Consider the following 27,861-nt stretch of genomic DNA (forward strand, 5'->3'; position numbering starts at 1 on the left):
TCCACTGCATGGGGAAGTGACATCGGAGTTACAATCGTTAGCAGCCGCACACAAGCCTAAGATCACCATGCGCAATGCGAAGCGTGGGCTGAAGTGGTGTAAAGCTCACCGACTCTGGAGCAGTGGAAACGCGTTCTCTGCCGTGATTAATCCCGCTTCACCATCTGGCAGTCTAACAGATGAATCTGGGTTTGGCGGACGCCAGGAGAATGCTCCCTGCCCCAATGCATAGTGCCAACTGTAAAGTTTGGTGGAGAAATAATGTTGTATGGCTGTTTTTCATGGTCCGAACAAGGCCCCTTATTTGCAGTGAAGGGAAATCTTAACTACAAAGATTGGAAAAAATCTGCATCAACAAATATAGTAATTTATAAGTATCATTTTATTCAGTGTAAAAAGTTAGTTCTTACAAAAATCACTAACAGATAGACCTTTTCACAGCCATGCGGAAACCATTTGCAATGATTGTAAACAAAGAAACAAATAAACACAACCAATATTGTCCCCAAACATTTGATATATTTACAAATTCAAGGAATTGTCTATCAAACTTTGATCACAGCACAAAATTACCATAATGATGAAAGGAAACCTCATTTTTATAGACACTATCAAAACATGTACAAACCCTACACTGCAACTTAATATGTATTACAAGGGCCAGTGTTAATAATTTCAACAATCTTAACAAACCATTGTTATTTGTATCCAAAATAAATCAAAAACGCAACTTAAGCCCCTCCATTCATAATTACAATTGAGAATTATTTCCCCAATAGAATAACTAATAATCACGTTATCAAATATATGTAGCACCATGATATAATGGCTGAATATAGAGGGTTTGTCACATACAAAAAGAGACCCGTGTTAGTATTCAATGAACAGACACCACATTCTAGATTGACTCCCTAGCCCCTACCACCACGAGAAACCATGTTTGAGTCTGAAAAGATTTGACTAGGTGTAAGCAATATGGCTCAAATTCCACCAAGCTTACCAAAAGGGCAAAATGGAGGTATTACCATGTTTCTCATACCTATCAAATCTGTAGGAGATACTTTGGGTTAGGTGCTAGAGGTCAATTTAGTGGGCGGTAGCAAGACCAAAGACCATAACAGCAACAACAAACAAAAAGCTCAGTACAGGACCACAGAAAAACCTCACTATTCTGCATGCACTCTAACTTGATTGATCAGTGCACCCACTCCCAAATCAGCCCCTCAGATCTACACACTTCCTGAATTGCCCCTTGTACATCTGAACAGACCGGATAGATGTGAGCTTATAATGTCATATTGCTTATACACAACCTGTTCTTTCAGATATCTAAGAAGGATTCAGAAGTGACTAGATGGAGAGGCAAGGTGTTGACTTTGGATTGGGCTTCTAGGTGATATTGGGATATTCTTACATACATTTCTAAAAATAAAGAAAGAGGCATAGAATCACTGAAAAAGTAGAAACCTTCAAAATGCAGAAAAGGTTTGCGGTGTTTGATTGTGCGTTAGGAATCATTTGGGTTATTTGGAAAGTAGCAGCAAAGTTAGTCTATAAACAGCAGTGTCATTTTCCTTACGGTGATAATACAATTTGGTCAGTTAATTGGTTAAGATGACCATCATCCTTTAATGCCATCTTAGTTCTCATCTAGTTAGTCAAAGTCTGCGCCAGATCGAATTTCATAAAGTGAATCACAAACAAAAAAGCAAATCCTGAACTCCAAACCTTTTACACATAAGGGTATAACGAGACACGACATTTTATTGCTCTGCTGGACATTGTATATAACCTTAATTAATATGATGAACAATTCAATCATAAATCAACAGAGAGGAAATGCATATTGGCAGAAACTATGAAACTATACATCCCTTGGAAAAAGAACACCACATGGAAACAACGAGGGTAACACATACCTATCTACACAAAGCACGGCGTCAAACTGAAAGCTCATCCAAGGGATCTTAATTGTTACTGTTAGAACATTAGGACATGAATGGTTTATATAAAATACCTTACCAACCAACTGAACAGTAAATCACTGAACACAAGAAACCATATCAAAGACGGGAGAAATCAACATTCAGACATGGACAAGAAGAAACTATTTGTGAGCAAGTTGTTCCATTAAGACCTTTCTCTAAGTAACTTTACGCAATGTCGTTCTGTTTGATTTTAACCGTAATGTGCTTTGCTTGACCCTTGAAGACAAGAAAAAGCAAACATTTCCTGAGAAGTTAATCGTCAACCTTACTGGTATAGAGAGATTATAGCTAATTTCACAACTGCGACGATCACTGAGCTAGACCCATTTTTCTGTACTAGTCTATTTGGACACGGAGTGTACAAAGCATTACGGACACCTGCTCTTTCTATGACAGACTGACCTGGTGAACGCTATGATCCCTTATTGATGTCACTTGTTAAATCCACTTCAAATCAATGTAGATGAAGGGGAGCAGACAGGTTAAAGATGGATTTTTAAGCTTTGAGACATGGATTGTGTATGTGTGCCATTCAGAGGGTGAATGGGCAAGACAGAAGATTTAAGTGCCTTTGAACGGAGTATGGTAGTAGGTACCAGGCACACTGGTTTGTGGGGGTGGAGGGGCAACAACTCAGTATTAGGACGGTGTCCTTAAGGTTTTGTACACTCAGTGTATATAGCGTGTGGTTCTAACAAACCTAACTATTCTATTCTGATTATAGACCATAGCTCACAGTTGTCACAGTTATGCAATAGAATTTAGGTAAACTGATGTAAGTATAATATATTTTATGTATCTTAATATCACTTTAGGGTGTTATAGTTCATGGATGTGACATAGCAAAATAATACAGAAAACATTATTGCATATTATTCCATTTCGAGGACTACCTCAAATGTGCTATGTTAGAAATATCGGTGTTTGCGGTCTAGTCTTAAAGTCAAACATGAGGATATAATTATTTTATTTGCATATGGTATATCAAGTTGCCCAAACCTGCATTTCAAATTTGAGACCCCATTAGGAATTCACAATGAGCCCCAACCCTGCCTCTATTTGACTGCCAAGCTCACCAGGAGGTAGTACAAAGATAGAAATTAAGTCTAGATACAGATGCGTCACCACTCAGTCAGTACCAGCTACAACACACAAGCATATTCAGGAATTCAGGAGGATCTCCTCCAACCAATCAGGAATCTTATAAAAATGTATGACCTCTAATTGGTGAATAAAGAAGCCAATGGGAAAGGTTCTCCTGCTATAGCCTACTCCAATCTGATCCCATTGGTTTTATGTACGTACAGACTATCAACAAAGCCGCGTTTAATAAAAGACATTAACACGAACAATAAAGGTGTTATCCAGTGGCTCGGTTGAATACTTAACCAGTACGCATCAATATGGCTCTGAAATAAAGAACTACCCATACACAAGAGGAAAAACACCAGTGAAATAAAATGACCGGTTTTGCATATCTCGGAAGTCATCCATGAAATGTAGCCTACATTGTTTTTCTGCCTGCTTTACAACGTCATTTTAGGATTAAACTTTGCTTGATTACTAAAATCATTTCTGTCTTTTAGGGCCAGACTTACTAAGTTTACACTTGTTTTCTTCGCGGAAAATAGGTTATGACAATATGGTAGAGTAAAATAAAGAGTATATCATGGTTTAGCTTTGTTTCTGGAGTTGTATCCTGTACTTGAAGAAAACAGATGCAAACGTTAGCTAAGTCCGGTCCTTCTATTCTAAAGCTGCTGACATGGTAAAGGGTGGTTCCAACAACCCAAAGAGACTGGTTGTTTGTTCCTGTAGTGCAATCTGTGACAGTGTTTATCTAGTGTATCCCAATAGACACATTAGCACTACCTAGTATGGATAGCCAATACTAAGTAGTACGCAAGTTACCCTATTAAGACACAAACACCATCTAGGTTTGAGAGTGTCAGTCCTATCACACCAGCAAGGTTTCGGATTTATACAACATCTATTCAAAACCCACTCTCGTCAAATCACAATTCTTAATATCTATATAGTTCTATATTGAACAGTCACATCTATGAATATGTATCCTCATAATATCTACACCACTCCCGACGGTATCTCCCCCCCCCCCCAAAAGAGAGGTTGATAACAAATCAGCGTTGAAGTCAAAATAACAACAACCCCCCAATTTAAAGGGCAAAAACAAACAAAAAACAGAAACTTTACAAATATCAACTGAAAACTTCAAGTACTATGAACAAATAAAAAGCAAGTCCACCTGGCAAAATGTTTGGAAAATAATAATAATCATCCTGCTTTATACAACTTGTTCCCTCCCTCTCAAGACCGAGTGAAATTAAATCCCGCCACGTGCGGCTAGCCTTCTTACCTGAAAGAAATAAACCAAGGCCTGGCTCAGAAATATCTGTCACAGTTAGTCCAGGTGACTGTGTGTTTGGGCCCCAAGTTTTGAGTCAGAGATCCTGCCTAGCAGGGTGGGGGAGAGAGACTACCCAAATGAGAGGCTTCTGTTTCTGGGCATCCAGAGCTCCAATGCCCCCTAGATAGATGCATTTATGGAGGAAGAGAGAGAGAGCCACAGTCGTATCCAATCATCCAGGGAATTGGGATTTTAAATCAGATTGTCCAGGTATCATAAGAGGCCTCTTCTGGGCCAGTGGCTTTGGGAAGTGTCCAGTTACCCGTTAGCCTTGTTCATATGGTATGTCTGTCTCAGTGAATGAGTGACTATCTATCAGAGCGCCAGGGTTTGAGGCTGTAGCTGCTCAGAAGGGTACTCGCCCCTGGGTGGTTTTGGGGAGCCCCAAGTAGCTTAATTTGTGGGTGAAGGTTGGGGTTTCACGGCGTGAAGTCACTCAGTGTTTTGTACCCCAGTAGCATTCTCTCCTGATTGGGTTGTAAGAAACTGGCATCTCTGGATATGTTTTTTTTTTAGAGCACTCCATGCTCCCTGCCCTGTTGTTCTCATCTTTGTTTAAAGATGTCTTATCCTAGTTGGGGGGAGGGGGGGTGTAAGAGGTTCCCCCTGGCCTCCCAGGCCTAGCCCGAGGCCCTTGTCCCCCGGATGATCATGGCTCCTGTTTGATGTAGTAGCTGCCCGAGCCGTTGCTCTCCTGATCTGAGATGCCCTGGGAGAAGGTGAACTCATCCACCTCAGCCGGCTCCTCCTTCAGACGCAACAGAGACTCTGGAGAGCAGGAGAGAGAGGGGGAGAGCGTGTTAGCCAAATTGAGGGTTTGATGAATCTCAAAATGATAGGCAAAAATCTTTCCAGCATACCAAGACAAGGCATTCATTTTTCAACTCCAAGAGAACACAAAAGCAAAACTATTTTTATTCACAAAACCTTTTGCAACACAGGAACAGCTGACTTAATACCTAGCCTTCCATTTGAGCCTGCAGTTCCAGTAATACGAACAGACGTACACAGTAAATCATATTACCACTTTTGCTCACCTAATACGCATCATGAGGTGGGAGGAGAAAATTACATTTTTCACATTAACACTTCCACTTCAATAACATGACACAGAAATAGCTCAAATAGATTTTTCATTCTTGCAGGTGCATCCTACACTCAGCGATCACACATGAAGGTCAGGACCTAGAGTGGATGAGGACTGGCCCCTGTTACCGCCCTCTGTCTGTGTGTAGGTCTTAGTTGTTATTCATTGTTAGTGTGTTACCTGGTTTGTGGGTGTGGTGGTGGTGGTGGTGGGTGCGGGGCCGGGGGACCATAGTGGGGCCCTGGCTGGAGTAAGGGGGCGGACTCTGCTCTTCCTCCTCCCCTGATAGGCTCCTCCTCCTGCCTGCCTGACTGAAGGGCCGTCGACCAACCGGAATCTTCCGCTCTAGACACCAAGTCAGACTCAGGTAAGCTACCAGGGGTGTTTTCAGGATGCTAGCGCTCCCAACAGTATAGATTTGAATGTTTGGTTGTACAGTGTTGCTTTATATGTATTTTGAAAAATCTAGTAAATGCATTAATTTATTCATCATAGATAATATTGTGTGTATTAGGCAAAGGCCTAGACAACTCCATGCTTTAATGAGATTACATAACATGTACATATTCCAAGTCCTTTCATATAATATTTCAAAACACGAATCACCAGGCCCCAATGAATTATTTTGTTACAAAACCTTTCAAACGGTTCCAAGAATGATCTCTGTTACATTATGAAACATTCTAGAACCTTATATAATCTGAATACACCCCAGGTAAACTATCAGGTAAGCCAGACTCAAGTAAATCAGCTAGAGTTGGTGGTGTGTGTGACCGTGTCTGCACATATCCCCGTTAAACCACTCCCTGAGGTGTAAAACAAGCTGTGTTTGGACCGTCACACCTGGTGTTACAAGCACGTTCCCCACATCTTTGGCTTTTACCCCGAGTGCCAGTTTCCTTTAATGTGACTCATGCCAACCAATCAGAACCCAAGGAACAGACAAGAAAGAAAAAAACTAACCAATAAGAGAAAGGGTAGATAGATTGACCCCACCAGAGTGTGGACCAACAGAAGGAGGAAAAGAGGAAAGAAGTGATAACTCACTTTTCTTTTGGCCTTTGTACTGTTGGGCTTTCTTCTTCTGCTTAGGTACAGCAGGTGGGATTTCTCTGGCCACTGAAATTACATAAATTAGCAGTAAATAAACAGTTGTCTATTGTTTTACTGACACAAAGGTACATTTCTGCCTGTTAGTTTGGGACTAGGGTGTAAAACCGGTAACCGGTATCCTGATATTTCCCCACCAAGCTCTTTCAGGTTTCCTGAGAAAGAAAATGAAAGGTACCATGGACCAATAATATACTAATTCTATGTCTCACTAACGCAAAAATATTAAACACGTACGTCCAAATAGCAGCATGAAACAGACAAACCTACTCTCTGGCTTCATTGGTAAATCAAACCAGTCATCACAACGCTAGCAGCCTACCATATTTACTCAACATAAAGTTCACAATTAAAAAAAACACTTGGCTTTTATACATTTAATTGCTGACTATCATGTGTAGGTTACATCTCCAAACTAGCTGTGTGGCACTGGCAGAGGTTCAACATGTGCTAGTCTACTCGCTGTTAACAAAACAGCAGCTACACTGGGTCTGAAATAGACATTTACAACATGGTTCCATGATGTTAAAACTTAAAAAGCGGGAGCACATTGGGCTTACGAGTCAAATTTGCCGGAAATTGATCAACCACTCCGCTACGCATAGTGTTGAATCTCCTCTACTTGCTCATTTGTTTGTTCAGCGGCGAATCATATTTATTCCCCGTGACAAAGTCACCACAATAAGTCGGTTAGCATAGAGTAAAAACAGCCACAACCCTCCCAAATTCCCCCTGATAGCCAAGTGGAAGGGGAGAGAAAAGGACAAACAAGCGGACATATTTCAGCCAGTATGATATTTCACCAGTCGGCCAACAGTGGTTCATCAACGAAATAGGGCGGTGACAGAGAACTTCTGAGTTATTAAATGGCAAAAATACTAAACCCAATTTGGGACTCCAATGGAATGTTATCGAGTAATTGGCAACATATCACTGGAACCTAATCCAATCCATCAACGAGAACCTAAGGGTAGAGGTTGGTTTATGTCTGAGCATGTTAGTGTGTTATATTTGGGTCGAACTATAGTGCTTGATCTCACTCTGTGCGGCGGGGGGCTGTAGCTGGTAGCCGGTCAGCTGACACCAGCCCACGGGGTAGAGGTCAGGTGATTGGCAGTCCACCCATTGGTCGTACTCATCCTCCCAGCCGTCAAAGTGGATGCGCAACAGGCGGTGGACGATCCGAGTCACTGTGGCAACACACACCAGCCTGGGATCCATCAGGTCCACGGCCTCCAGCTTCATGCCCTGGCGGAACCCATGGTTTGGAACATCCTGGGCAGGGGCAACAAGATAGCGGAGGCAAGGAGGAGAGATATTCTTAGGTTAAAATGCTCAATCCAGTGTTTTTTCCATTACAATTTTGAAGCACTTTCTTACAACAAAGATTTACAGTGGGTATTGTAAGTACCCCCCTTGGATTCCTTCACATTTTATTGTGTTACAAAGAACTGGGAATTTATGCCTTTCCTACGGACTTCTCAGTATTTGGTATTCAGACTTACTTTATTCAGTCACGTAACATGCTCTGCAGGTGTGGCTACCTTGCACGCTCTGAATAAACTTCATACAACCGTTGAAAACCCTCCCACTTGCTGGCCAACAGATTTCCTCGTGGAGTTTTCAGTACATTTATCTTAAGACATCCCTTTAAATACATTGTACCTTTTGTCGACAGACTAGAATATACAGAGAAAACGAGAAAACAGGTTCAGAATATTAGGGATCAATGAAAGAAAGCCATCTAAATATATGCATATTCATCTACGTTTCATTTTTAAGGTCATTTTAGATTATTTAAAGTTTAGGAAAGTATTTATGAATCTGGTTTGGAGAGACTTTACACACGAAAGAAGAAAAAAATGAGGTTAGATACATACAGAAAATTGCCGCATTGAGTTCTTCAACTCGTGGTAATGTTGGAAGATTAGTCTACGTCAAATGATAATAGGGATTATAATAGGGAGAATAGTGTATAATGTTAGGCTATACCCTCCTCGTTTAATGCCTCCTCGTTTATTGCCTGCACTAACCATGGAACTGTGTGATGACACAGCCAAGTATTATGCCACACTGTTACGGCTTGGCCTGTGCTCTGATTTAATTAGCCTACGTGTCTTTTTTTCTTATATTATCAACTGTTACTAATGATCCTCAGCAATAAAATCACACAGCCGTGACAATGTTTACAGAGGAAGCAAATGAAAGTAAACGAAACAATCTAATTAAATGAAATGATAACGTAGACTAACTGAAGGGAACCAACAGTAAATTGGCAGTTGAATATATGTGGTTATTAGGCCTACTAATAGTGACTAATATTTAACATGATAGAAACAGGAAACAGAGAAAGTCGGGGTAGCCTGTCATTAAGACATTCGAGAGTGCACATCCCTGGATGCCAGTTAAAAGGCTGTACAATTTAAATTCTACATAATGGCACAGTATTTCATCAACTTTACAGCGGGAAAGATATGTTGATATGCTTCAGTTTGCTGCCATATGACTGGTTTCACGTGTCTCCAGCGATCATAAAGTCAATTTAATTTTTTATTTTTTTACAATTCCCTTATCCAAACTGATTACTCATTTAACCTAGCTCTTATCAATAGCTCTTATCAAGTTGTACATTACAGTGTATAGAGAAAGGTATTACTTCTTTCGGAGGAAAATTAAGTAGATGTTTTTTCTCACTTGGAACCGGCAGGTTCGCTACACCTTATTCAGGGTTTCCTCGTGCATAAAGGTGGTGGAAATATTGGGAAATGAAGTCAAGGTCAGAATACTGTAGACACCTCCGCCACACCTTAATTTATCTGATCTCCACCCCAAACCAATAGCTGGTGAACAGCACGCTATCCTCATGCCTAAGTTCAAGGTCAGAATACGTGGAGAGAAAAGTGCATGAAGGGATTAACATTCCATTTACGCTCGCTTAACTCAGGTGGAAATCCCCCTATGAGATTTCCACACCTGGATAGTTTAATACTTGCTTATTATTCTTTTCAAAATTCTTCCAAGCTCTGTCAAGGTGTTGGGACTCATGACTAGACAGTGATTTTAAGTCTCGCCATAGATTCTCAAGCAGATTTAAGTCACAACTGTAACTTGGCTCCTCCTCAGGAACATTCGCTGTCGTCATGGTAAGCAACTCCAGTGTAGATTTGGACTTGTGTTTTAGGTTATTGTCCTGCTGAAATGGGAATTCCTCATACTGTGTCTGGTGTAAAGCAGACTGAAGCAGGTTTCCTCTAGGATTTTAGCTGTGCTTAGCTACATCATGTTTATTTTTATCCTGAAACAGTCTTTGCTGATATCAAGCATACCCATACCATGATGCAGCCACCACCATTTCAGCCAAAAAGTGTATTCCTTTGCCGTTTTGTTTTTCTGCAATATTGCTTTAGTGCCCTGTTGCATGCAGGATGCATATTCAGTATATATTTTTTTCATACTTCTTGTCTTTTTGGTCATTATTGTGGCGTCACAACAATGTTTTTGATCCTCATCAGTTTCCTCATATCGCAGCCATTGAACTCTGTAGCCGTTTTAATATCACCAATGGCCTCATGGTAACATCCCTGAGCAGTTTCCTTCCTGTCCTGCACCTCAGTTCAGAAGAACAACTGTGTCTTTGATGTGTCTGAGTGGTTTAATACATCATCCACAGCATAATTATTAACTTGACCATGCTTAAAGTGACATTTGATGTCCGATTTGCTATTGTTACCCATCAACCAATCACTGCCCTTCTTTGAAACTTTCGAAAAGCTCCCTGGTCTTTGTAGTTGAAATAATGTCATGCCTATTATTTCACACAAAGTGAGTCCATCTAACTTATGTGATTTGTTTAACCAAGTTTTACTCCTGAACTAATTTAGGCTTGCCTAAACAATGGGGTGAATACTTACGAAACGACTATATTTGAGTAATTTTGTTTTAATTAATTTGTGAAAATGTGTAGAATGTTCTTTTCACTTTGACATTATGGAGTATTTTGTGAAGATCACAAATGACATAATTCAATCCCACTTTGTAATGCAACAAAACGTGGAAGAAAATCCAAGGGGGGGTGGATACTTATAATACCCAATGTATGCAACCGAAACCTATCAACATATTTTTTTTATTTGTATATTTCATGTGATCATAGAAGAACAAAACGCATGTTGTCATCGCTTTGTCATTACACAGAACTACAGGACCGGGCGAAACAACAAAACAACAAATCCACGATGTCAGGAATCAGTCCTACCTTGTTAAAGAGCTTCACAGGAGCGGCTATTGAACTCGTTTCTCTGAGGTAGTCAAACCATTTAAATGGCAGTTTAGTGTACCCTGTGGGGCAAAGTCAGTGGTAAGGCTGGGTTAACATATAACCCCCGACCAGAGAGAAGGAAAGAGGAAGGAAAACTACCTTAGTGTCTCTTTGTCCCAATAGTTATATAATTGAGACTATCCTTAATTAAATAAACAATGGTTGAATGAAAAAAAGTAAAAATCGGAGTGAAGTAATGTTGTAGTCTGTGAAAGGAAAAGGGGCTATAGAAATGTACCTCTAGGGGGCGTGAGTTCAATGTTGTTGATTCCACAGAAGCCAGCAGGGAAGATGGAGGGAGAAGTGGAGTGGTAGCAAAACCAGTCTGAGCCATCAGCTGCCTCCGACCCGTCGATGGCGATCATGAGGTACCCGTCTGCCAACACCTGAGACACAATTAAACATCAAGACAAGATGTATACAACGGAACACCTGAAACAGACAGCAAACATCCAGACGTATACAACTCAACACTGGAAACAGGTTACAGGGGACTGAAAATAACATGGAATCCCCAATCCAGGGGTACCAACAGTGGAGAAGTATGATTGGGCTAAATGCCCCTTGAATTTGCCCTTTATGAAAGTTTTCCATTGGTAACAATCCAAACTGTTGCCATAACTTTCTTACAGTGGCTACACATATAGCTGAGGGGTGAGACGGTTACCTTTCTTACAGTGGCTACACATATAGCTGAGGGGTGAGACGGTTACCTTGCTTACAGTGGCTACACATATAGCTGAGGGGTGAGACAGTTACCTTTCTTACAGTGGCTACACATATAGCTGAGGGGTGAGACAGTTACCTTTCTTACAGTGGCTACATATATAGCTGAGGGGTGAGACAGTTACCTTTCTTACAGTGGCTACACATATAGCTGAGGGGTGAGACAGTTACCTTTCTTACAGTGGCTACACATATAGCTGAGGGGTGAGACAGTTACCTTTCTTACAATGGCTACACATATAGCTGAGGGGTGAGACAGTTACCTTTCTTACAGTGGCTACACATATAGCTGAGGGGTGAGACAGTTACCTTTCTTACAGTGGCTACACATATAGCTGAGGGGTGAGACAGTTACCTTTCTTACAGTGGCTACATATATAGCTGAGGGGTGAGACAGTTACCTTTCTTACAGTGGCTACACATATAGCTGAGGGGTGAGACAGTTACCTTTCTTACAGTGGCTACACATATAGCTGAGGGGTGAGACAGTTACCTTTCTTACAGTGGCTACACATATAGCTGTGGGGTGAGAGTTACCTTTCTTACAGTGGCTACACATATAGCTGAGGGGTGAGACAGTTACCTTTCTTACAGTGGCTACACATATAGCTGAGGGGTGAGACAGTTACCTTTCTTACAGTGGCTACACATATAGCTGAGAGGTTTAGAGGGTCAATGGCCTCTAGTTTCATCCCGTCCTTGAACCATTCACCACTCTGATCCACATCCTTCACCTGAGGAGACATCACAGACACATTCTTCATTCCGGATCCATACATAGGAAAATGTCAATAGAAACCACAGAGGAACAAAGACTTGGGCCACTGTAACTCCACTTGGCGTATTACATTACCTTGGCAAACAGCGGGGCGGGGGCGTCCACCTGACCATCGATTTTCTTTGACACATCTGAAAACAATCATTGCCGTCAGAGCCAGAAAACAAACACATTGGAGTAACCAACTAACTAACTAGGCCTAACTCACTAACAACTTAAACTACCCAAACCAACTAACTTGACTGACCGGATCGTTTGAAGCGGTGTCCGATGCTCCGTGACCATCCGATGGCGTGTATGAGCGGGGAGTACATATGACACCAGAAGTCGTCGGAGCTCTCCTCGTAGACGAGCCTCAGCCTTCCCCCGATCACCTGCTCCACCAGAGCCACCCGAGTTCGGCACAGGTGCGACTTATCCACCACCTCCACTCGCATCAGCTTCTTAAAAGGGAACTGCATGTTCTCATGGACCTGGTTAGAGAGGGGGGAATGAAAGGTGTTTAGAGCAGGGACTGGAAACAAAATTATTTCTTTAACTATTTCATTCTGAACAAAACCACACATTTTTGTCCCCTCAATGCGGATAGTGTAGCTTGCTATGGAGCGGGCAAGCTAGTTGTTCACATACGTAATGGACAGACAAGTGTAGGGTATGAGATACGACTGAAATTGTGCGGTTGGGGAGAGAGCGGAGGAGGAGGCTTGAAGCGCTGGGAATCTTGTTATGACATGCATTACCTGAATTAGGACCACAGAATATAGCCCATCTACGGAAGAGCGGCTTCTATGGAGGAACTTTGAACGGAGTAGGTATAACACTGGACGGCGGCACCAGAACTAAAAACACGTATTGCCTTTTTGTAGCTAATAAATCCAATGTGAAATGTGATAACGATACTATCCTTAACTAGCATGGAAAAAGTTTGTCTGTTCTTCTCTAATAAACATTTTTGTCCCCTTATCTTGTGAATCACACTTGGTATGTCAGTAGGCCTTGCATAAGCTCTTATTTCTTCATTTTTTTGTGGGACTGAAAATACAGTGCCTTCTGAAATTATTAATTGTTCTAAAAATTCCATTGTTCTAAAATTGACTAAATAAAAATCCTCAGCAATCTACACACAATAACCCATAATGACAACGTGAAAACAGGTTTAGACATTTTTGCTAATTTATTACAAAAAAAAAAGGAAGTATTCAGACGCTTTACTTATGAGATTCGAAATTGAGCCCAGGTGCATCCTGTTTCCATTGATCATCCTTGAGATGTTTCTACAACTTGATTGATTGGACATGATTTGGAAAGGCACACACCTGGCTATATAAGGTCCCACAGTTGACAGTGCACGTCAGAGCAAAAACCAAGCCATGAGGTGGAAGGAATTGTTTGTAGAGCTCCGAGACAGGATTGTGTCGAGGCACAGGTCTGGGGAAGGGTACCAAAATAATTCTGCATCATTAAATGTCCCCAAGAACACAGTGGCCTCCATCAGTCTTAAATGAAAGAAGTTTGGAACCACCAAGACTCTTCCTCGAGCTGGCTGCCCAGCCAAACTGAGCAATTGGGGGAGGAGGGCCTTGGTCAGGGAGGTGACCAAGAACTTGATGGTCACTCTGACAGAGCTCTAGAGTTTCTCTGTGGAGAAAGGACAACCATCTCTGCAGCACTCCACCAATCAGGCCTTTATGGTCGTGACCAGACGGAAGCCACTCCTCAGTAAAAGGCACATGACAGCCCGCTTAGAGTTTGCCAAAAGGCACCTAAAGAAACCCCCCAAATACAGGTGTGCCAAGCTCGTAGTGTCATACTCAAGAAGACGAGGCTGTAATCGCTGCCAATGTGCTTCAACAAAGTACTGAGTAAAGGGTCTGAATACTTACGTAAATGTGATATTTCATTATTTAATTTCTTATATTAGCAACAATTTCTGAAACCTTTTTTGCTTTGACATAATGAGGTATTGTGTGTAGATTGATGAGGGAAAAAAACAACAATCAATTTTAGAATAAGGTTGTAACCTAACAAAATGTGTAAAAAGCCAAGGGGTCTGAATAAAAGTCAAGGGGTCTTCCCGAAAGCACTATGTAAAAGAAGAACATTATAAACCGGTTTCGTGCTTTTTAAAAATAACGGTTTTGTACCGGAGCAGTAGAGGTCACTTTCATTCCCTGTTCTGTTTCTGTTCCTTGAAAAATGTACATTATTTTCCAGTTTTTGGTTCTGTTCCCTGAACCGGTTTCAATCCCTGGTTTAGAGTGGGAGCTTTTAGAGCTCTATTTTTTTATTTAACCTTTATTTAACCAGGTAGGTCAGTTGAGAACAAGTTCTCATTTACAACTGCGACCTGGCCAAGATAAAGCAAAGCAGTGCAACAAAAAAACAACAGAGTTACACATGGGATAAACAAAAGTACAGTCAATAACAATAGAAAAATCTACATACAGTGTGTGCAAATGGAGTAAGGATGTAAGGCAATAAATACACCATAGTATCGAAGTAATTACAATTTAGCAAATTAACACTGGAGTGATAGATGTGCAGATGATGATGATGGGCAAGTAGAAATACTGGTGTGATTAGGCTATCATCCTTGCCTCTGCGGCTCGTAATTATGAGATCTTACCTTAGCAGCAAAGTCTGGTGGCAGCGTCTTGGCTCCAGTGAGTCGCTTCACAAGAAAAGCTTTCCAGTTAGAGTACTTATTCTGTATCGCTGAGAGAGAACACAAAAACATATCCGCCATCAGTCTATCGACCTGGTTTTTCATCTTCTGTTAGTGAATGTGTGACTATTTGATCAAAGGCAAGTTCAAAGCGTATTACTATGATCCTTATTAGAGTGATGTTTACATTTGGGAGGTACGAGGGGTTTCCCACTGGAGGCGCACCACCCCACGGGGTGGATCTCTGGAACGCAGAGGTTACACCAGAAGTCCCTGATGGTGTCGTTGTCAAAACCCTCGTACCGCAGCAGAGCCTTGAACCCTTGGGAAGAGAACAAAACAGAGAGAGACAACAGATAAAACAGAATGTTTCACGTGACATTGCGACAACCTCATTACCGTGCATTCTTCTAAGAGGAATACCTTATACAAGTATAGTCTGATCATAGTGACAAAAAGCCGCGTAATACTTCTATTGTACCCCAGGTACAATTTGTATAAAATCCTCCATGTGTTTAGATGTATTCTTACCTGCAAGTTTGACGATCCCTGCTATCCAGTAGACTTTAGTAGAGAGGTTAGTATCGGAGTTGAGCACCTCCACCCTCACTCCTTCAGCTAGGTCTCCCCAGCACATACCCATAGGGACCTAAGTCACAGAGAAATATTTCAATTTAACACGACTTCATATTATTTCCCACAAGGGACAATTGTTTTGATCAAAACAAGTGTCGATTTACAGATGTATAACCTTAGCATCTGTAATAGACCATTTGAATGTCTGGCTATTGTTTAAACGTACGTGCTTGAAGCAGCTGACTGGTGCTCCAACCAGGTTATTGCTACAGATGTATCTTCCCCAGTCAAAGCATTCAACAGGAACTACTGTAGGGGAGAAGGAACAAGGTCAACATCACATGTTCACTATACTGGGTCAAGAAAATACAGAGAACGTGTATTCTTTTGACTGAAATAACTTTCCATTCAAGGTCATTCTTCTCCATTACAACAATATGAGAGACTGTATGTTTGGTCTACTGTGGGACTCACCTGCTTTTGATTTAGCCAGGTTTTGTTGTTGTTGACTTGCTTGGTACTGGGCGTAAGCTGCCAACTTCGCCATGAGAGGCTGTTTCTGTAACACCTTGGCCTTTTTCGTAGGTGGTTTACCCTTCGAGTAAAAAGCACATAACAATTACAATAAAGAATGAAAATAGGTAAATATGTTCACAAATTTTACTGATGCTTTCTTGCATTTCCAAAGGAAATACAGTGGGGCAAAAAAGTATTTAGTCAGCCACCAATTGTGCAAGTTCTCCCACTTAAAAAGATGAGAGAGGCCTGTAATTTTCATCATAGGTACACTTCAAATATGACAGACAAAATGAGAAGAAATAAAACCCAGAAAAATCACATTGTAGGATTTTTAATGAATTTATTTGCAAATTATGGTGGAAAATAAGTATTTGGTCAATACCAAAAGTTTATCTCAATACTTTGTCATTACCAAAAAAGGGTATATAACAGAGGTCAAACGTTTTCTGTAAGTCTTCACAAGGTTTTCACACACCGTTGCTGGTATTTTGGCCCATTCCTCCATGCAGATCTCCTCTAGAGCAGTGATGTTTTGGGGCTGTTGCTGGGCAACACAGACTTTCAACTCCCTCCAAAGATTTTCTATGGGGTTGAGATCTGGAGACTGGCTAGGCCACTCCAGGACCTTGAAATGCTTCTTACGAAGCCACTCCTTCGTTGCCTGGGCGGTGTGTTTGGGATCATTGTCATGCTGAAAGACCCAGCCACGTTTCATCTTCAATGCCCTTGCTGATGGAAGGAGGTTTTCACTCAAAATCTCACGATACATGGCCCCATTCATTCTTTCCTTTACACGGATCAGTCGTCCTGGTCCCTTTGCAGAAAAACAGCCCCAAAGCATGATGTTTCCACCCCCATGCTTCACAGTAGGATGTTTCTACCCCCATGCTTCACAGTAGGTATGGTGTTCTTTGGATGCAACTCAGCATTCTTTGTCCTCCAAACACGACAAGTTGAGTTTTTACCAAAAAGTTCTACTTTGGTTTCATCTGACATTCTCCCAATCTTCTTCTATGGTCATCCAAATGCTCTCTAGCAAACTTCAGACGGGCCTGGACATGTACTGGCTTAAGCAGGGGGACACGTCTGGCACTGCAGGATTTGAGTCCCTGACGGCATAGTGTGTTACTGATGGTAAGCTTTGTTACTTTGGTCCCAGCTCTCTGCAGGTCATTCACTAGGTCCCCCCGTGTGGTTCTGGGATTTTTGCTCACCGTTCTTGTGATCATTTTGACCCCATGGGGTGAGATCTTGCGTGGAGCCCCAGATCGAGGGAGATTATCAGTTGTCTTGTATGTCTTCCATTTCTTAATTATTGCTCCCACAGTTGATTTCTTCAAACCAAGCTGCTTACCTATTGCAGATTCAGTCTTCCCAGTCTGGTGCAGGTCTACAATTTTGTTTCTGGTGTCCTTTGACAGCTCTTTGGTCGTGGCCATAGTGGAGTTTGGAGTGTGACTGTTTGAGGTTGTGGACAGGTGTCTTTTATACTGATAACAAGTTCAAACAGGTGCCATTAACTAATACAGGTAACGAGTGGAGGACAGAGGAGCCTCTTAAAGAAGAAGTTACAGGTCTGTGAGAGCCAGAAATGTTGCTTGTTTGTAGGTGACCAAATACTTACTTTCCACCATAATTTGCAAATAAAATCATTAAAAAATCCTACAATGTGATTTTCTTGATTTTTTTTCTCATTTTGTCTGTCATTGTTGAAGTGTACCTATGATGAAAATTACAGGCCTCATCTTTTTAAGTGGGAGAACTTGCACAATTGGTGGCTGTCTAAATACTTTTTTGCCCCACTGTATAAGAAAATATTCTCATTCTACCATTTGGCTAAAACAAAATGCAGAGCATAGTTGGGCATATCATGGTTACCTGGAGTCTAGCCATTATACTGGCTTTTTTAGAGTTGGAGGAATAACTTCTAGAGCAGGAGACGCTGCAGAAGCGTTTAGTTTTGGAGTAGAAGGCGTCTCTCACTCCAACCATCCCACACATCTCACAGGTGGCTGGGGAACAGAGTCAACACATAAACATTCCCAGGAAACTCATTACCCAGCAGGAAATTCCAATTAATTCAAAGTAATGTATTATTTTATCAGTTCTTCTCAGTTGCAGGCCGGGATCCATGCCAATACACACTCTATAGTCTAACCTCAAATACAGGCAGCCATTTAATTCACAATCTCTTCCACAAGCCCCATCCACCAATCCCAAACCTGCTTTGTTCGATCACCCCAGTGACACTGACTGACCCATAGATATTCCTGACCAATTTCGATCTATATCTTCAGATTCTATATCAATATTTGTCCGTACTGACCCATGCCAGCCTTGCCGTCGGGATAGGTGTAAACCTGTCCATTGTTCTTGATGATGGGCAGGCTGGCAGGGATGGAGGGCACCTCGTCCTCACTGTCCTCCGAGCTGGAGCTACTGGTGCTCTCCTCACTGCAGCTGTCGTACCCGTCAAACATACCGAACGAGTCCTGGCGCTTACGCTCCGAACGCGGGGTGCGCTCAGCCTGGAAGGAGCAGAGAGAGGGAGTGAATGACACCAACTGTACAGTGAGAGGGTGTGTGAGTGAGTCTATAATGTTGTGCTAGATTTTTGTGGAGAGCTAGACTAAGAGATCTATCATTCATTATCATGACTTTGGTTTTTCTTTCAAAAAGTAAGTCATTGCAACTTTCGTAACCACATGTTTTATTGTGGCATAGTCAGAATAGAATATTGTCTTGAAAACTGGTATACTTTGAAACTGGGTATGGTAAACAATGTGATTCAACAGTCGCACTGATATGTGACAGATACAGATAGTTACATGGCTATGCATATGTACATGGCTACCGGCATCAATGAGATGAGAAACAACATCCATACCAATGGAGCTAACGTTAATAGCATGAGATAACATTTTACTGAGCAATGACTGAGTCTTAGCCACATAGTTAGCATACATAATAGCAATTACCTTCCTATACAACTACAAAGCCGTCTCAGAGTTTGATTTAATTTAACACTTCCTCTTCTGCATATGACAGTAACGTTACTGTAAATGATTTCCCCATGCTCTGTTTCGCACTACGTTACTGGCTAGCTATTTATAATGTTCTAGTTAGTACACTTAGCTGGCTAAGTAACTAACCGACTTGTGTAGAATGAATGTGAGAGCTGAGGCCTTAGCATATCTGTTAATCCAGTTCTACCATAGCGTTAGTTAGCTAGCCAGACTTAGCTAGCTAACGTTGGCTAGTTTAAGACCGCTTGCAATAAATTATTTCAATAAACGAGTAGACCTTTATCGTGTAAAAAAACGAATAAAGCATCCATATATTCACTTTCCAAATCAGGGCTATTGGATATTATCTTGCATGTTTGGTGATTCAATCAGCTGTTCTTACTACAATCTGATAACAACGAAGGGGGGGGGGCGCTAGCTAGCTAAAGACGTTAGCTAACGTAGCTAGCTACACAACAAGTCGAAAGCGGACGGACCATATCGGATAAATTAACTCACCAAATTCCTTGTGTTCTCCATCAGCCCTTCATAAAGCTAGCTATGGTATTTTATTATTGTCTAAATTGGCTATAATAGTAAAACCCCCCAAAAAAGGGGAGGTTTATTAGCTTCAGAAAGCTAAACTCGGAGCCTGAAAATATCAGGATATCAACAAAAACACAATGTATCGAAAGCGCACGCGCGAGTTTAACCCACTTTGCTGTGATTGGTCAGAGTTGAACGAGAGTTGTAGAAAACAAAACAGACCATCCCTATTGTCATGTAAATGATTTACCCTCCTTCCAGTTAAATTACCACAATCTTTGATCGTAAAAGTAAAAGGATCAAAGTAAACTGGCAAAAGGTTCCGATTCAAGATTCAATTTAAAATGACTTTGTAGTGTACTTTGAAATAAAATCAGAAAACCCTTAACTCTTAATTCTTTCTCACAACATAAACATCAGAAGCACAATATTACAGAGGCGTACATTTGCATTTCCATACAGATAGAAAATAAGTGAAAACCAAACAACACAATCCAAACATTAGCCACAATTACCTACAGTGCCTTCAGAAAGTATTCACACCGCTAGACTTTTTCTACATTTTTGTTGTGTTACAGCCTGAATTTAAAATGGATTACATTTAGATTTTGTGTCACTGGCCTACATACAAATTAATACAAAATGAAAAGCTGAAATGTCGTATTCAACCCGATTGTTATGTCAAGCCTAAATAAGTTCATGAGTAAAAAGTTCCTTAACAAGTCACATAAGTTGCATGGACTCACTCTGTGTGCAATAATAGTGGTTAACATGACTTTTGAACGACGACCTCATCTCTGTACCCCACAAAATACAATTATCTGTAAGGTCCATCTGTCGAGCAGTGAATTTCAAACACAGATTCAACCAGAAAGACCAGGGAGGTTTTCCAATACCTCGCAAAGAAGGGCACCTATTGATAAAACCTGTTTAATAAAATACCTGTATTTATGGTCAAGATGTTTGAAAAGAGTATTTTCATTTTAAATTATATTGTAAATTGGAATGGTAGAGTTGTCTTTCATGGAGTTAGCAGAATTGTATGGGAAGGTCTGCTCAATCCAAGATGAAAACCAATTGATTACAGCATTACACCCCAAATTGAGGAGGCAGGTGGCAGCGGGAGGAGGTACAGTAGGGAACTGGTCTGTCTGCCCAAAATAAAGGATCAAAAATGGCAGAGGAATAAAAATATTCTTAAAAAGTATACCAGTTTCATTTGAGGACCAGGATGTTGACAGCTGTGCCATACCGATTGCAAAATAGATTTTTGATGTACCAATTCCATGGTACAGGGTGTATGAGTTGATATATAAAACGATGCAAGATTCAAGAATTTCAGCAAAAATGATTATATAGAATTCTTTCCACCAACAAAAAGTTGAATATTTGGGGCATTCAATCATCGAAGCTCTGCAGATAATGTTGTGAGGATACAGAATCAATAGACCATGTATTTTGGTATTGCCCTCAGGTAGCCTGTTTCTGGTCTCAGGTTCAGGAATGGCTAAAAATGCAGAACATTGATCTAAAATTGACCCTAGAAATAGTACTATTGGGAGAACTGGAGAGACCAGGTCAGTCAATTCATGGAATTATTACATTTTGGAGGGCTGGTGGCCTGGCGGTTGGGAGCTTGGCCCGGTGGCTGATAGGTCACTGGTTCGGGTCCCCGATTATGATCTTGTGAGAGATCTATCGACGTGCCCTTTGAGCAGGGCGTTGACCCTGGTTGCTTCTGTGTGTCGCTCTGGACGGGAGTCTGTTAGATGAGTGAATGTGATGTAGAATGTTGAGCGGCTTCACTGCAAGTAGATTGTATGATTTAATATTCCATAAAATAAAACAATAATACATTAAAGTAAGTGTGTGTGAGCGGCAGCTGGGGCACCGAGATGCTGTAGAGGTTGGTGGTTCGGTTGAGCGTGTGAAAGCGCTGGCCTGGGACCTGGTGGTCTGGGGAGAGGAGGGACTTCAACATCAGCCCACGGCAGCTCCAGAGGCCTCAAAGAACCTGAAGACAATGGGAACAGAGATGATGTTGTGGCCAGTTCTGACACCCACTCTCCATTATGAGGGCCTGTACTTTAATCAAGACATGTGCCCGCCAAAAGGAGTTGGTCAGACAGCGAAAGAGAGAAAACACCTGGTGACAACTGTGTTTAATATTAATGTAATGTTCAATAAAGCATAAATGTGGAAAATGCATTGAAACCGAAAAATGAAATTAAGTGATTTCACACATTCAGGTAGAAAATAATACATTCATCCATTTTAAAACATTTAGTCAATTTCTTAGCTACTGAATGTGACCATTCTCAGTGTAAACCCACCTGATAAGCTGATGAAGGACAGGCTTCCGTCACATCATCCTAACGGAACACAGACACAATTTTAAGTCATATATAGTTCAGGGTTTCTGTAAGGAAAATGTGGCGCCAGACATTTGACCGGCAGCATTTTAATTTACCAGACATTTGGAAAATGTACCGGACCCATAGGCATTGTGTGTGTAACCTGATTAGTGCATCTACCCATGGTGCTCAGAATGACAAAAATTACATTTAGTTTATGGTAATTCATCTTAACAGAACATGCAAGTTGAGGATTCAACGATGTGCGGTCCTTCTTACCGAATCCTGATGCGCACTTTGAAGATGTTACGATAACTGTCCACATGGACATTTCCTCAGCCAACAAGACGAGCAACAAAGAGCAAAATACCTAGCCTTTCAATCTACTATCCCCCATAGTCCAAAAGTTGACCTATTCTAATATCGTATTCCAAACAGACTCTGGGACAGTTGTGGGACAATACATCCCAAATTCATTCAACCAGTAGCCCTAGGTTACATTTTTTTTTAAAGTTAAAAAGCAATGTCTGATGCAACTGATCAGAACTTTTAGCTTAAAAATGTTGATAAACTATACTGAACAAAAATATATACGTAACATGTAAAGCGTGTGCCATGTTTCATGAGCTGAAATAAAAGATCCCAGAAATGTTTCATACACACAAAAACCTTGTTTCTTTAAAAATTTGGGAACAAATGTGTTTATATCCCTGTTAGTGAGCATTTCTCCTTTGCCAAGACAATCCATTCACCTGACAGGTGTGGCATATCAAGAAGCTGATTAAACAGCATGATCATTACACAGGTATACCTTGTGCTGGGGACAATAAAAGGGCCCTTTAAAAGTGTAGTTTTGTCACACAACACAATGCCACAGATGTCTCAAGTTGAGGGAGTGTGCAATTGGCATGCTGACTGCAGTCATCTTTACCTGCGGGATTGTCTGAGACCAGCCACCTGGACAGCTGATGAAACTGTGGGTTTGCACAATCGAAGAAGTTCTGTACAAACTGTCAGAAACCGTCTTAGGGAAGCTCATCTGCGTGCTCGTTGTCCTCACCAGGGTCTTGACCCGAGTGCAGTTCCTGTGTCGTAACCTACTTCAGTGGGCAAATTCCCACCTTCGATGGCCACTGGCACGCTGGAGAAGTGTGCTCTTCACAGATGAATCCCAGGTTCTATTGTGTATGTTTTTTCGCGTTATCTGCAACTTATTTTGTACATAATGTGAATATCATTAATGTGATGGCGATTATTTTATCAAATCAATTAACTATGTTTAATTAATATGATGGTTAAATGAATCATGTAACAATTAACTCCTTAGCAATCTTGGGGCACCACAGAAAAAGTTTGTTTAATGAGTTACCGTTTCCCAAAATAAACTCAAGAATATCAGAACATATCGTTATCGTATTAGTCATCCATTAATTATTATTACCTCATTTAGTCTCATTCTGTACGTCGTAATATTGTATAAATCTGCACAAAACTAATTTTATTTATTGTTTTTTCAACAAACAAAATATATCATTCAAAAGCCGTCTATTACCAGCTAACGGAAACCCTGATATAGTTACATACTTTGCAGTTGTATCTCTAAATCGCTCTAATTTCTTTTCCCTCTCCTCTGCCTTGTGCTCTTACCAACATCCTCTGTGGTGATCCGGGGACAATCCCTGTCGCCCCTACCGTTCCAATTATCCTGGCTAGGCACAGCATGGCCAAGACTCACCAGCTCTTCTCCTAGATCCACAATCTGACAGGGAGAGAACAAGAGACCAGTCACACAAAGGGGAGATCACGGTAAGAGACACGGTAAGAGACAAATTCCAGAGAGAGAGAGATATAGGCGAGACATACAGTGCCATTTCCCACCCCAGTCCAGGTTAGTACTGATCTTGCCCTCTGCATTGTCGTACTCGCTGCACGACTCCATTTTGTTGATCCCTGCCTACAGACAGAAACTAAAACAAGAGGCTCCCACGCTGAGGTCTGTCCAACGCTGGTCCGACCAAGCTGACTCCACACTCCAAGACTGCTTCCATCACGTGGACTGGGATATGTTTCGTATTGCGTCAGATAACAATATTGACGAATACGCTGATTCGGTGTGCGAGTTCATTAGAACGTGCGTTGAAGATGTCGTTCCCATAGCAACGATTAAATCATTCCCTAACCAGAAACCGTGGATTGATAGCAGCATTCGCGTGAAACTGAAAGCGCGAACCACTGCTTTTAATCAGGGCAAGGTGTCTGGTAACATGACCGAATACAAACAGTGCAGCTATTCCCTCCGCAAGGCTATCAAACAAGCTAAGCATCAGTACAGAGACAAAGTAGAATCTCAATTCAACGGCTCAGACACAAGAGGCATGTGGCAGGGTCTACAGTCAATCACGGACTACAGGAAGAAATCCAGCCCAGCCCGCTTTGAGGACAATACAGTGCCACTGACACAGTCTGCAACGGAAACATGCGGTCTCTCCTTCACTGCAGCCGAGGTGAGTAAGACATTTAAACGTGTTAACCCTCGCAAGGCTGCAGGCCCAGACGGCATCCCCAGCCGCGCCCTCAGAGCATGCGCAGACCAGCTGGCCGGTGTGTTTACGGACATATTCAATCAATCCCTATACCAGTCTGCTGTCCCCACATGCTTCAAGAGGGCCACCATTGTTCCTGTTCCCAAGAAAGCTAAGGTAACTGAGCTAAACGACTACCGCCCCGTAGCACTCACTTCCGTCATCATGAAGTGCTTTGAGAGACTAGTCAAGGACCATATCACCTCCACCCTACCTGACACCCTAGACCCACTCCAATTTGCTTACCGCCCAAATAGGTCCACAGAGGATGCAATCTCAACCACACTGCACACTGCCCTAACCCATCTGGACAAGAGGAATACCTATGTGAGAATGCTGTTCATCGACTACAGCTCGGCATTCAACACCATAGTACCCTCCAAGCTCGTCATCAAGCTCGAGACCCTGGGTCTCGACCCCACCCTGTGCAACTGGGTACTGGACTTCCTGACGGGCCGCCCCCAGGTGGTGAGGGTAGGTAACAACATCTCCTCCCCGCTGATCCTCAACACGGGGGCCCCACAAGGGTGCGTTCTGAGCCCTCTCCTGTACTCCCTGTTCACCCATGATTGCGTGGCCACGCACGCCTCCAACTCAATCATCAAGTTTGCGGACGACACAACAGTGGTAGGCTTGATTACCAACAACGACGAGACGGCCTACAGGGAGGAGGTGAGGGCCCTCGGAGTGTGGTGTCAGGAAAATAACCTCACACTCAACGTCAACAAAACTAAGGAGATGATTGTGGACTTCAGGAAACAGCAGAGGGAACACCCCTCCACATCAATGGAACAGTAGTGGAGAGGGTAGCAAGTTTTAAGTTCCTCGGCATACACATCACAGACAAACTGAATTGGTCCACTCACACAGACAGCATCGTGAAGAAGGCGCAGCAGCGCCTCTTCAACCTCAGGAGGCTGAAGAAATTCGGCTTGTCACCAAAAGCACTCACAAACTTCTACAGATGCACAATCGAGAGCATCCTGGCGGGCTGTATCACCGCCTGGTACGGCAACTGCTCCGCCCTCAACCGTAAGTCTCTCCAGAGGGTAGTGAAGTCTGCACAACGCATCACCGGGGGCAAACTACCTGCCCTCCAGGACACCTACACCACCCGATGTTACAGGAAGGCCATAAAGATCATCAAGGACATCAACCACCCGAGCCACTGCCTGTTCACCCCGCTATCATCCAGAAGGCGAGGTCAGTACAGGTGCATCAAAGCTGGGACCGAGAGACTGAAAAACAGCTTCTATCTCAAGGCCATCTGACTGTTAAACAGCCACCACTAACATTGAGTGGCTGCTGCCAACACACTGACACAACTCCAGCCACTTTAATAATGGGAATTGATGGGAAATTATGTAAATATATCACTAGCCACTTTAAACAATGCTACCTTATATAATGTTACTTACCCTACATTATTCATCTCACATGCATACGTATATACTGTGCTCTATATCATCGACTGCATCCTTATGTAATACATGTATCACTAGCCACTTTAACTATGCCACTTTGTTTACATACTCATCTCATATGTATATACTGTACTCGATACCATCTACTGTATCTTGCCTATGCTGCTCTGTACCATCACTCATTCATATATCCTTATGTACATATTCTTTATCCCCTTACACTGTGTATAAGACAGTAGTTTTGGAATTGTTAGTTAGATTACTTGTTGGTTATTACTGCATTGTCGGAACTAGAAGCACAAGCATTTTGCTACACTCGCATTAACATCTGCTAACCATGTGTATGTGACAAATAAAATTTGATTTGATTTGATTTGAGCTGTACAGTACACTGAGCCAGAGTGGGTGTAGCTGCACAGTTTGGCCAGCAGGGGTCTCCACTAAGCAACATATGTCAGACGGTCAAAGTCATCCAGGACTTCTTCTCTCCACACCTGCCTGCTGGGTTGACTCCAGCTAAGCTGCACTCGATGACCTGGAATGGTAGGCTGAGGAAGTCACTCCTAAAAGGGGCATGAGAGAAGAAAAGACAAACCATTAGCCAAATAGCTAACAGCTATTAGAGTAACAGCTTTCATCTATTATTTATTACATTTGCAATACAACGAGGAGTGCTGGAATGTATTGTCCAGCTCTTTCTTGGAAACAAAATGATTGATTTCAGAGCCCTAACCTCATAACCCTGACCTCTCACCTCATACTTCGTAGACTGTCCCTGGGTTGTTCAATATTGTCTCCAAAGTCGACATAGTGGAGGTCCACCAAGCCAGAGCCCATCACCCCCAGGAGCCTCGCCCTGTTCCAGGTGCTATAGTCCGGGTAGGGAGCAGCCGCAATGTCCCCCACCATGAAGATCTCCACTCGCTGCTCCTGGAGCCGTCACACATAGGGCTCAACACTAAAGTTCAACACTATAGAAACATATTGTGTTTCTCTGCGATGGAGAATAAAATAACAGAGTCAGCTCTAGACACCATTCTATTTCAGTGGTTCATTGTAGATGGAATCTAGAAAGTCATGTTCATGAGGGCACACAACAGAAAACATTTAGCAAAATAAAATATTTAGCAACACACAACATGTAGCAACAGAAAATATTTAGCAACACACAACATGTAGCAACAGAAAATATTTAGCAACAAAAAAAACAAAAATGAGCGCATTTATAGGAAAATACCAAATAGTTCCTCCTTGTTTCAATCCATTTGTCTGTTTGGTGTCTATAGAACACAAGCAAGGTAGTTGCAGTAATCCAGACGGGAGATGACAAGTGCCTGGATTAGGACCTGCGCCGCTTCCTGTGTGAGGCAGGGTCGTACTCTGCGGATGTTGTAGAGCATGAACCTACAGGAGCGGGCCACCGCCTTGATGTTAGTTGAGAACGACAGGGTGTTGTCCAGGATCACGCCAAGGTTCTTAGCGCTCTGGGAGGAGGACACAATGGAGTTGTCAACCGTGATGGCGAGATCATGAAACGGGCAGTCCTTCCCCGGGAGGAAGAGCAGCTCCGTCTTGCCGAGGTTCAGCTTGAGGTGGTGATCCGTCATCCACACTGATATGTCTGCCAGACATGCAGAGATGCGATTCGCCACCTGGTCATCAGAAGGGGGAAAGGAGAAGATTAATTGTGTGTCATCTGCATAGCAATGATAGGAGAGACCATGTGAGGTTATGACAGAGCCAAGTGACTTGGTG

The 27,861-nt window shown here is 42.1% G+C and overlaps 1 protein-coding gene across 1 annotated transcript; it reads right to left on the bottom strand.

Annotated features, from left to right (window-relative positions):
* Window positions 1–364: 364 nt before the first annotated feature.
* Window positions 365–20,205, bottom strand: LOC124040083 (MBT domain-containing protein 1-like). The gene is made up of 17 exons (XM_046356878.1): window positions 19,720–20,205; window positions 18,522–18,723; window positions 18,074–18,207; window positions 16,151–16,271; window positions 15,903–15,985; window positions 15,632–15,749; window positions 15,288–15,422; window positions 15,062–15,150; window positions 12,683–12,908; window positions 12,511–12,566; window positions 12,287–12,391; window positions 11,170–11,317; window positions 10,869–10,951; window positions 7,654–7,888; window positions 6,551–6,622; window positions 5,684–5,848; window positions 365–5,184 (listed from the first exon to the last, which is right to left on the bottom strand). Exons 1-17 carry the CDS (start codon window positions 19,738–19,740, stop codon window positions 5,066–5,068), a joined length of 2,112 nt encoding a protein of 703 aa, XP_046212834.1. The 5' UTR covers window positions 19,741–20,205; the 3' UTR covers window positions 365–5,065.
* Between the last annotated feature and the right edge of the window lie 7,656 nt (window positions 20,206–27,861).

The sequence above is a fragment of the Oncorhynchus gorbuscha genome, linkage group LG07 (assembly GCF_021184085.1).
Source record: "Oncorhynchus gorbuscha isolate QuinsamMale2020 ecotype Even-year linkage group LG07, OgorEven_v1.0, whole genome shotgun sequence".
NCBI lineage: Eukaryota > Metazoa > Chordata > Actinopteri > Salmoniformes > Salmonidae > Oncorhynchus > Oncorhynchus gorbuscha.